We start from the raw sequence: 11,768 nt of genomic DNA, 5'->3' as shown, positions 1-11,768 counted from the left end.
TAGCTTAATTAACATTAAAGTGAATCGACCAAAACAATACAAGAAGTTATGTGAAAAGCGCCGCATACATCAGTACAACATAAAACAAGCACAATTGTGTCTGTACAGATATCAGGAATTGCTGGGAATGTAAAATACTGTGCAGAAATAACAAGAAATCGAAGCTAATTTACAATATTTTTAAACAATTTAACAACATTTTTATTTGGGCTTTAAAAGTTAGAGCAAGGGTTTTTTGTGAAATGATTCTTAAGTGCCTTCTTTCTCGAAAAGTTTTCGTGTTTGGAAATAACAGCCTTTTGCGCGAAAGCTTGTCGAGAATTCAACACAATTTGTCTTAACATAGGGCCACCAGATTACCTTATTTAAAATTACACAAATACTGTCATTTACAAAGTTTGGTTAAATGGAAGAAGAGTAAATATTAACAAAGGTCATCCTCCGGTTTAATTATTTTATATTTTTTTTTTAAATTATAGCCATGGAGAGCATATAATTTTATTCAAAGCAGGTGGAGTTGTATTATTGGGCCACGAAGAGTAACTTAAAGTATATATTGCTCTCTGCAGTCCTCATTACGTTTTCTTTGCTCGTTTAAATAACTGATAAGCAAGGTTGGGTTGTCGAAAAAATGCAGCAAGCTGGGAAAGTACGAGAAACCTACTTCAAACAATTATTTCACAACAATTGCCCATTATTGCGCAACAATGGTTCATTGTTCGTCCTCTGTTTTCTCTTGTGACGCTGACATCATTCGACTTTGAGCTTCAAGGTCATTCTCGATTTCGCGCTGTTTCGAACTTTCCTCGTGCTCGATCTGGGGAATACCCACACAAAACGTCATAGTGGTTATATCGGTAGTTAGTTGTATTTTTTTAAATAGAATTTTACAGAATTGGATACTTTGATAAAAATCTTTTTGACTAAACGAAGATTTGAAAACAAAATGCTGCGAACTTTACCAGGATTTAACATAATTGTTACCTTGGCAAAAGCTTCAATTTAAAATCATTTTATCTTAAACAATCCTGAAGTCAATTAACGAGTTTAAAGTTTTGGGGAAAAATTCTAATTTGCTGGAATATCAGTCAATCACTGGTCGAGTAATTAATTGCATTATGACGTCACAATACCTTGCTTTGTTCCATGACGCGCGCGGTGTTTATTGCGCAACAAACGTCATCCCCGTCGGCGTTGCTCTCGAATGTGTAGCACATCGCGGTTGCATTGTGACGTACAATGAAGCCCAACAATCGCGGATTGTCTGCGAGGGTTTTCGCGCGAAGCACCGAAGAAGCGGAAAAAGTTTCGCGACTCAACTGGAATAAATCGACTTCGTGTGAGATTCACATCTTGGCAAAGTTTAGCACGAAAGAAAAACATTTTTCAAGTTAATTCTTCTTTTTATTGAATGTAGCGACGTTTCGATAAACTCTACAATACATGAAATTTCCATCAGTTAATCGAAACGTCGCTACATTTAATAAACTATGTTTGCCGGAAGAACAATTCAACAATTGATACAATGTCTGGACACAACATTATGTTCAAGTCTAAGTTAAGAATTTTGCAAAATATTTTGTTTAACACAAGTTTAATTTATTTTCGTAAAGAAAAATTCTGAAAAAAAACGTCACTTTCTCGCCCAAAATTGTTTAAGTCCGGTCAATTAAAAGCAGGCCAGGTGATATCTTGTATATTCTTGAATAAAAACTGAATTCACTTGTCTATCTCGGTCCACTAGCAATATATACATTTAGGTGTACGCCACTGTCAATCTTTGATTTAAAAGATCCATGGTTTGTTGATTGTCAAAAATTAATAAATTATACTTCTGTCTATAAGAGATTCCATAATTTAACATTTTACTCCCCTTTTAGAACAGCGGTTTTTATTCTGAGCAAAAATATACGATGTGATCCCAAATGACGTCATTATAATGTGAAACAAGCAAACTTTATCAAATTGTTGAGGGCTATAAAATGATTTTAGGTTATTAGGACAAAATATGCTCAGCATTACAGGAGCGTCCCACGTCATAAGTACAAAGAGATAACAAATTGACTGAGATAACAGATATGACCAAATTCGAACAACTGGAAAATAACTCTGACAAAATTTCTCACTGCTAAACATTCAAAAACACTCCAGGTTTACAACAAAGCAAAAAATCAACGGTGAAAAATGCACTTATGAATTTTTAGTGTCAAATTTTCAAATTAAAAAGCTGTAATGTGAATGTTGGGAACAAAATAATGATGCTTTTAAAAGTATGCTGATAAATTATTCATGAGCTTATAAAAATATTTAGACCTTAAACAAATGGAAAACTATAGCTAGAGTGGATAAAATTTCAACAACTGTGACGTGTTTGACAACTATCACACTGTAGCTTTAATTTTTCCTGTTTTTTCTTATAAATTTACTTTAATTTAAATATTATTGCATTGTTGTATTACTAGGTTCCTTACATTAACATATTAGGAATGAAGATATTACTCATTTAATAGTTTTACTTAATTTAATGAAACTGGGTGAAAGTTCACCTGTGAAGTGGGGTCAATGAGGCGTATCGAAGCATCAGATATCATGAGATGTAGTTCATTCATGCGGAACATCTTGTGATACGCTCTAGCAGCCATCACGTGACAAATGGTCTCTGATATAATGCTGTCCATGTTGCTGTCAACGTCAACCTGACAACAATAATATACGGTGAAAAACTAGATATTTTGTTGAAAACCTTATTCAGGCGCGGATCTATTTTTTTGAGGGGGGGATTTAAGAAGGTTCATTTATTTTGTTAAACCTTGATATTGGGAAGGGGTTACTTTTAATACAAAATCTACATTGCTAAGATTTTATCGATTCGCACAAAGCGAAAAAACGCCTTTTTATTGTTTAGTTTGTTTTTCGATGTTGCGATGAGACGCAAAACGTCTTTGGGCTAAAAGCAAGGTTAAATACCAAAAAATCTATTTTTTTGCAATTTTTTTAATTAGAACAGCCCCCAAAACACACAATTTTGACAGAACAATATAGCTTTCGTGTAACATAAAATTAATAAAACTAGAAATCCTGCAATATGTTTAAACAACCCACCTTTCTGCATCCGAGGAACCTGACAACGAACATTGCTTTAAACGCGACGTCGTCCGGTTTAATAACAGCAGCTTGGTGTTGATCGGATGTGAAAGGGTTACGACGGGGTTGGGAGGGATCCCCACCACCTGAGTAAAAGTACAACTTCTATGCGACACAAATGCTCGTTTAGAAAATAGAACAAAAAAGCTTTTAAGCAAGTACACAAGATTTTTAACAATTTTTTAGCTTTTTGTAAAATCAACAAAAGCTTTTAATTAATTCTGAATAAGAAAACTAACTTTTTAAACTATTTTCCTCTTTTATAATATTTCTTCCAAATTTCCAAATTAATTATAAAATAATTTGATTGCAGATGAAGGCATTGTATGGCTAGGGGTTTTCTAACGGCCCAGTGTTTTGCGTTAAAAGTGTGCCAATAAATGCATGAAATTTGTGTTTATAGTAAGAAAGAAACACAAATTACCTTGCTGTTCACTTCCACTGCTCTGCTGCGTTTCATCCTAAAGCAGAAATAATGTTATTTTTACGGCACCAAGACATTTAACATTTTGCTGAACAGTTAGAATAAAGTAATTTTTTCACCAAATTATTTGTTGGTGCAGATTAGATAAATACCACTGGCTGATAAATTATTTAACCGGGTTTATTTGTCAAAATAATATAATTGCCTATGGCACAGATTGGAACAAATCAGTATCAACAACCAATGACGTCCAACGTAGGAATCTAGTTTTACCATTGCTTTCATGAATGTGATTGTGGCTTCTTGTTCAAATCTAGTGTTTTATTTTACTAATTACATATAGTTCACAAATCACAATTCATTATAACCTCAACTATAAGACTTTACCAACCTTACAGTTGAAGTTATAATTCATTGCAAACTATATGTGATTAGTAAAATGAAAACACTAGATATACACATGTAAAGCACATATGTATTTATATCAACAATCGGTTTAAAATAACAACTTTATACAAGGCAATAACACATCTGAAGTCGTAATGAAAACAAAATCGATCACGTTGGCCCCAAATAGATCATTAAAGTCTATACCTTGGTAAATGCCAACACGGTTTTATAAACAGTCAAATTCAACATTTAGTAAATCAAACATCAAAAGACTTTCTGAATATTCGAAAAGTTAATGTTTTTTGGGCTTTTCTTACAAAGCAACGGAATAAACTCACATCTTGATTTTCCGCTTCGGCGACTTCTAACTTCACAGTTTCCTCGACCGGTGACGGAAGGTCGAACAAAATTGGTTCGTTCGGTTCCAACCTCAAACTCTCAACACTAGGTGGCTCCCCATACTCGTAAGTCGAGCTGGAATTGGACCGGCTCTCACGTTGGGGGTTTTCCGGGGCCATCAGGTTCGAAGCGGCCATTTTTATTCGCTCGAACATCGATGGTTTCACGCTCTCGTGTCTCGATTCAAAACTGGGGGACGAGGGGCTCGGGGAATCCCCTAGGGTTTCATCTGGGGCTGAAGTTTGGGCATTCTCTGAAAAAAATATGATTTTGGTTAAAAACAGAGAAATTCAAGTAGATGACCAAATTTTTTTAAAGGTTTTTTTTTAATAAATTTCAATTGAAGAAGTTTGTGTTCCCTGGGGTTTCATTTGGTTGTAAAGTTTGGACATTGTCTAAAAAAATAGAATTTTTATATTAAAAAGGAATTTAAGTAGAATTTGATAATAACAAAATTTAATAAAATTGTATAAAGACCTCCCAAAAGTGATTGAAATTATTAAGTTGCCTGATAGTTGCTTAAAAAATTTTTTTCTTGGCATTTTACCAAACAAGTGGAGAAACTATTGTCACCGGACTGCTTACACCTTTAAGAGACTTTAAATTGTATTGAAAAGACTTTCAAAAAACCTATGTTTTTTCAAAAGTCTTAATAAATGGTGTGCTAAATTTTTGGGTGTAGTTACACAAGTATAAGCTATGTTTTGAGAGACCATTGGAAAATTTAAGGACATCGCAACTATTTCATTCAAGTATGTAAAAATCAAAACATAGAGACGTTGTAGAAATTTGAGACAAATTTAGTCCTTGAAAAAAACCTTAAAAACACAGCCTATATCTTCAAATTAGTCAGATAATCTGTTTTCCCACCTGGTGTGAGTTCCAACGTGCCTTGCATCGGAGGTTGAGCTTCCTTCTGGTTCACTTGCATCGCTGCTTCTCGAGGGTTCGGCAGCAAATATAATCCGGCCGATATATTCCGCAAAGTAGCGATCCATTCCTCACACAAGTGGGCACTCTCTGCTTGCAAAACCACACAACTTTTGCTTTTCGATGCCGTCACCTTAAAAATAGAAGCAAAATATTTTGAGCTCAAACAATTTGAGTTTTTTGGTTTTTCTGTTAAATACTTTTTTCAACTACTAGAGATTTGTAATAACAAAAACTTATTTGTCATGGTAATCCAAATTAAAATCTTATTCAGCAGATTTGTGCAAATATTAAAAACAATTAAGTTGTCTCAAAAAAAGGCTTTTGTTTATAACAGAAAATTTTCTACTAAACTTCTACATCAAAAGAAAGAAAGTTTATCTTAAAGTCTACATCAAAAGCAATTATAATCAAAACAATGTAACTTCTGCCAAACAAAGCATAGTCAGCGGTATGTTTAATTTAAATGATAGTTTTATATAAAAATGAATAGGATTTATCAAACAAAGTTGAAACAACAAGCAGCTTTAAACCTCAAACACATGTCTTCTATCGTCAATATCTATTGGACGAATCGTTGCGCCGTCTAAATCGACGAATCTCTGTCCAGCGAGCTCGTTTTTCGATTGCATCATGAGGTTCCCGCCTTGCACAAAGAAGTAATTGCGATGCCACTGCGACAAAATTGCACCTTTCCTGTAATAGCAGAGAAACAAGTTGCATGACAGCAGTGTTGTAATGACATAGTGACTGAATGATTTGGGTAAAATTACTTGACTTGGACTCCATTAAGTGTTTGGATTGAACACAATTTGAGTAAAACTATGCTATTTGCTTTAAATCAGTTGCATGACAACATGGCACCCAGAATTTAGTATTAAAACACAACTTTTCAATGTTTTTGCATTTTTTACTAATTTTTCTGACCTTATAAAAAAACTGGCTATAGTTGTTAAATCAAGTTTTCTTTAAAAAATGTTAAAAAATATTATTTTTTTTACAGTCATGGCTGTATTACCTAAACACCAAAAGAGTGGAAGAGTTAGTTGTTCCTCATTAAAAAGTATAAATTCGGAAGTTTAAATTCTATAACAATAACAAAATTCAGTTTTACTCACGTTCTGTGGAAAAGGTAGCTGCTAATTTGTGTTTTTGCTCGATCGATTGGAATCTCGGGGAAGTTCATGGAAGCCGGGGGGTCGGGGATATACGACCTTGTGCTACTTGCGTCTAATTGGTCCATCTTCTCTATTGAAAGGTCGCGACCTTCCTCCGTATTTTTCTCCAATCTGTTGAAAAAATGCAACCATTTTTATTTAGATACCACAGTGTTTTAGTCGAAGCAAAGCGACGGCTGCAGTACTAATGTTGTTTGCTCCTCTATGAGCCTGTGTAGCTCAGTTGGTAGAACGACGGTCCCTGTATGACCGAGGTCGTAAGTTCGAACCCAACCACAGGCTAGTTTTACGAACAGGGTGCAGCAGGCAACGGTTCTATGGTTGTTTCTCGACTTGCTCCCCTCTGAGCCTGTCTCAGTTGGTAGCGACTCAAACCTCACCAGACACTAGTGTTTTTGTAGCCTGAAATAGTGCACACAGAAAATAACAAAATATAGAATACTTTTATCTCATTTAACTGTATGCATGTAAGTGGTTTAAGAACTTAAGTGGAAATTGCTGACGAAACAGTCAAAACAATTAGATTAATGCATTCTGTAGCTGCAGCTTAATTCATGTTTGTTTTATCTTGTTGAACAAATATTTTCACAAGTGAGCTAACTTCTGCCAAACTTACTCGGACAAATCGCTCAAAAGTTTCCCCAGAACTTCCTCCAGTTCCGCTTGACTGACTTCCGAACCCATTCGAAAAAATCCAATCTGAAAAGAATTGGTGAGAAAAAGATACTTTAAACCAAAACAGGCTCAAATAAAACTTTATCCTAACTTTTTTTTTAAAAAAAGCCAGAAAATGTCTCCAACTGATATAGGTGAACGTATATGTTTTCACATCCAACTTGTTATAATACACTTTCATATTCAAGTTTCGACTTTGCTGTCATATTTAATCCATTCATTTTTATAAGATGTAAGATAAATATTTTGGAACACTATATACGGATCTGTTCATAAGTTTAATGGTGAAAATAACGGCCCAAATAGACATTAAACGCGACATGCTTTATTTTCAAACGTTTTCGGCAATTTTGAAACGTTTGAACAATAAAGCATGTCGCTTTTAACGTCTATTTGGGCCGTTATTTTCACCATTAAACTTAAGATAAATATATGTTGTCAAAAATACATCATCAGTCTCCTAACTCAAATGATTCGTTCTAATACAAGAAATCACTGACTTTGATTATGCCAGGAAAATCTGAAGAATACTTGCTTTTGCGAGGGCATATAAACCTATTTAATATAAATTGTTGATTTACCTGGGATTGCAGATAACTTATGATCGGCCGAAGTAATCCAATCTTCTTCTTGTTTTGAAGAGAGTTGAGACACGAACAATACAACATAGAAGTCTACAAAACATAAATAAAATAACAATTTTTGTTAACTAAGTAAAAAAATTATAGGTTATAAAAATAGAAAATATTACAGAAATGTTTTTGTGGCAAGCATTTCTAACTTTGTAACTAAAAAAAATTAATTAATATATTTACAACAAAGTTGCATTGTTTATCAATTACATTACTACAAAAAACTACCCGATTAACCTTTATTATGCTTGCAGTAAACTTAAGTTTAAAAAGTTGTAAATCTACAGTAATTTTAGGTGAACTCACGTTGTGGAAAGACTTGCGTGAAGCAAAAAGTTGGTCGGTGGCTTCCTGCCAACTCTGCAATCATGGGTTGAAAATAATTTGAAATTCTAAGTAAAAAAAGCTAATCTTTTTTGCGACAAACATTTAACCCAAAAACCATATGATCATTCTTTTGTGATAATGCATTTCTTTAAGATTTTAAAATATTGACTGATTATTTTATTGAAATAAACCCAACTACACTGAAAAGGTTAAACAAAGAATTAAGAATTGAAACTTAAAAGTTCATGATTTGCCCGGTAAAAAAAAACTATTTCTTCAGGTGCCAATTTTTTCATATATTTTTACAATTTAAATTCATCTCTTTATCTTACTTTTTCGCTGTGTCGCTTCTTGGAAAGCCTGGCAAGTTTTGCGGCTGCTTCTTCGTGTAATTTATCGCTCGTTTGAAAACTTGACTTTAAACGCAAATATTCGTTCAAATCTTTGTTCAAAAATCTAAAAACAATTATTATTGATAAATTGCACCCATAATAACATTTTTTTTATCAAACAACCTTCACAGATGCTTCACAAATCATATTTTTCTCAACCGACTTAAAATATCTGCGTTAAATGTAAACAACCCACCAGTTAAGCCGCACTGCCAGAGGCCAAATAGGTCAGATATAAATAGTACAAGCTGCTACTAAAATGCTTTTAACATGTTCAATAAGTGTATAATTACAAACAACAAAATGAGACATTAGGCATTCTGAAACAAATACCATTAGCTTTATCAAACAATCAAAGTAACACTTTACATATTGTAAACCTGCGGGAAACAAACAGGTTCATGCAATTTAATGGAGTTAAATTTCTTACTGTGAAGTGTTGTAGTCCATTGTTTCGGAGAGCTGCGTTTGTAAAACCGCATTGTAACTTGAAACCTGCAATCATAAATTTTTAATGTTTTTATTTAACAGTATAAATTAACTTAAAATACAATCAGGACGATACTAAGAGATAGTAACATATACAAAATGTTTTAACTTTTGTTTAGAACAAACAACAAATCTTAATTTTTGCAAGATTCACAGCTGTCAAGCGTTGAAATATTAAATAGCAGGATAGTAGGAATGCCGAAGCCAATGAATATTTTGCATGTTTCGCAATATTTCTTTACTCATTTTTAACATCGTGAGGAGGCACTGATTTTATGTGTATACACTGCTGACGGAAAAAACAAAGTAAACAAATAGAATCTAAACGTTGTAAGTGTACAGCAATACAGATGTAGCTCGCCGATAACAGACAAGGTCAAACTTAGATATTGAAAATTTGTGTTTTGACCTGGAAGTTCTAAATTTTAACTCGACAGAAGCACACAGCAGCTTCAATTTAAAGCCACTGTTAAATCACAATAACTTCCTGTGTTTTAAATCTGTCAACAAACAAAGTCACCCACTTCGTCCACGTTTGTGACGAGCTGCTTCAAAGTCGAGCAAATAACTTCGTCCTGGTTTCCAATCACAAATTTCTGAAAAAAAAAATTTAATTTTAGTTGCCACTGAAATAGCACTAACAAAAACACTAACGCACCTAAATATCATTTTTACTTCTGCAATTCATTAACAGTTTTTTTTATCAATAAGAAATAAAGCTTTAAACACATTAGCAATAGTTTAAAATCTTTCTGGTTTATTTCAGTAAAACTTGAATTAACGCACCACATTTTGAAAATCCCTCAGCTGATCGGCCAAATCTTGGGTTGCGTTTGTCAATTCCATCTACATTTATAAAGTTTGTTAAGAAAGTTTTTAGCACAGTGTTAAAGAATTCGGTCAAACAAAAAGTAATCTCCAAAATATTTTACAAAATACTCTGTCAGACTTGCCAAAAGCATAAAACAAAGTATATACCTGTGCATGGGTCACTTGTTTGCAGGCCATATGAAGACTTTGCGCATACTGAACCAACGTGTCCGCATCTTTTTCAAAAACTTTTATTAATGCTCTTGTCTGTGGAAGAAACAATGTACACATTTTATTACAAATTACTGGAACGTAAGAAAAAACATCCCAGTTTGCATTTCATGGCAATTTATGCTAATATCTCTTGTGCATGTAGCTCTAAATTTGCAGAAGTGCAATTGAGGTTTCATGCACAACTTGCGTTAAAATCCTACGAGAATTCAACAACCTATACAAACCAAGAATAATTTTCCGTCAAGGTGTCAAGTTTGCAATTTACTATTTCAGGTGCACACTAATTGCTTTTAAATTTTGTATGTGCACCTGCCACAGAACGCGGACTGGAAACTATATTTAGACTTGCCCTCAATTACACTAATGTCCTGTTTCAATTTTCATTAAACTTTTGCGTAAAGTGATATGTAGGTAGTTTATCATTTACAATTTACCTGTGGACTGTCCTCAAGGCAGTCTTCTAGTTGCAAGTTCGTTGACGACATTTTGTCTCAAAAGTCTTGAAAAATGATATTCTCTTAACAGTAATTTAAATCTTTAACATGTCTCTATTTACAAACTACCACTACGGAAATAAAAGTATAGATATTAAAACTTGTTTTTGAATCCAAAAATAGAACACATGTTAAACTGCGATGCCCTTTAGTAACAATATTAATTAAGCTAACAGTGTCAAGAATTGTTGCATTGAATATGTTTTAGTTATTGTCCAATGTTTGTGTTTTGGAAGGTTTTGCAATGTTTTAATTTGAAACAAGAAAGGTCTTTGATAGAAAGTCAAGTCATTCGCATCAAAATAAAATATTAAATTATGAAAGTCTGTAAACTTGTTTGAACCTGAGTGATATTTTGATTGGCAAATATAAATATAACAAAATTTTATTAAAAATAATTTAATGAAAGTCAAAGTCATTAAAAAATCGAAGAAGTGCATTTAAGATATCATTAACAACACTGTCAATCATGCTTTGTATTTAATTTAAGTAAATAGCCCTCTTTTTGCAACCTTTTAAAGTTGCCTTAATTTTACAAAATTTAGACCACGGCTCAAGCTGTTCTCATTGACTTATTTTTTAGTTCCAATATTGTAAGCAAACTACTTTTCTAAACCTTTAAATTTTGATACGCATTTATTTTAATAACTACAAGAATTTGGCACGTGATTTAGGAGAAATAAACAACAGCGCATTTCTGTACAAAGTGAAATTCAGTTGCTAAACTAAGGAAGGGCGGGGTTACGATACGAATGTAAACCTCATGTAATATAAACAATTCGTTCGGTATTATTGTAACGTTATAAACTGTTGTTGTCAAGAATAAACCGGTTTGGATTTGATTTGGCGGGGAGGGTTCTTTAATAAAACATTTAATAAAACATATCATTATAACGGTACAGTGGATTTAAAAATTAAACGAATTTATTTTGATTTTATAAGATTGATCTATTCTAAAATTAAGAATGAGCATTCAATTTAAAGAAACCGACTATTTTTCCAATATTTCACGCAATTCCCGTTTCAATTTCCCCTTATTGAGGAAAATGTGTTATTTTACCTAATTACAAATTGTACAAAAAATTGAAAAGTTCAGTAAGTGAACTGAGGTAAAAGAAATGTTCAAATGTGAAAAATGCGACAAAAATGAAAAATTATGTGATTTAAAAAACATTTTGTTTCCGTATAAATTCGTTTCTACTTCAGGATAAAACACGTCAATAGAGAAATAGTAAATCATAATTTCAAGG

At 33.0% G+C, this 11,768-nt stretch overlaps 1 protein-coding gene across 1 annotated transcript; it reads right to left on the bottom strand.

Annotated features, from left to right (window-relative positions):
* Nucleotides 1–305: 305 nt before the first annotated feature.
* On the bottom strand, nucleotides 306–10,591 carry LOC146137160 (DCC-interacting protein 13-alpha-like). The gene is made up of 18 exons (XM_083393443.1): nucleotides 10,459–10,591; nucleotides 9,959–10,057; nucleotides 9,767–9,826; nucleotides 9,505–9,576; nucleotides 8,922–8,986; nucleotides 8,432–8,555; nucleotides 8,079–8,132; nucleotides 7,722–7,814; nucleotides 7,082–7,164; nucleotides 6,406–6,576; nucleotides 5,821–5,983; nucleotides 5,228–5,420; nucleotides 4,297–4,610; nucleotides 3,569–3,605; nucleotides 3,103–3,230; nucleotides 2,547–2,696; nucleotides 1,134–1,319; nucleotides 306–817 (listed from the first exon to the last, which is right to left on the bottom strand). Exons 1-18 carry the CDS (start codon nucleotides 10,507–10,509, stop codon nucleotides 713–715), a joined length of 2,148 nt encoding a protein of 715 aa, XP_083249569.1. The 5' UTR covers nucleotides 10,510–10,591; the 3' UTR covers nucleotides 306–712.
* Between the last annotated feature and the right edge of the window lie 1,177 nt (nucleotides 10,592–11,768).

The sequence above is a fragment of the Ascidiella aspersa genome, chromosome 7 (assembly GCF_963924565.1).
Source record: "Ascidiella aspersa chromosome 7, kaAscAspe10.2, whole genome shotgun sequence".
NCBI classification, from domain to species: domain Eukaryota; kingdom Metazoa; phylum Chordata; class Ascidiacea; order Phlebobranchia; family Ascidiidae; genus Ascidiella; species Ascidiella aspersa.
The sequence above is the reverse complement of the archived record's forward strand: the minus strand, read 5'-3'. Positions and strand labels throughout refer to the sequence as shown.

What these genes read in the sequence shown, in the direction of transcription:
- LOC146137160 (XM_083393443.1), bottom strand. Translation starts at nt 10,509, where the DNA reads ATGTCGTCAACGAACTTGCAACTAGAAGACTGCCTTGAGGACAGTCCA. An exon ending in AGAAGCGACACAGCGAAAAA is followed by an intron (nt 8,133 to 8,431) that starts GTAAGATAAAGA and finishes CCATGATTGCAG; the next exon opens with AGTTGGCAGGAAGCCACCGA. An exon ending in CACGTTGGAACTCACACCAG is followed by an intron (nt 4,611 to 5,227) that starts GTGGGAAAACAG and finishes TATTTTTTTCAG; the next exon opens with AGAATGCCCAAACTTCAGCC.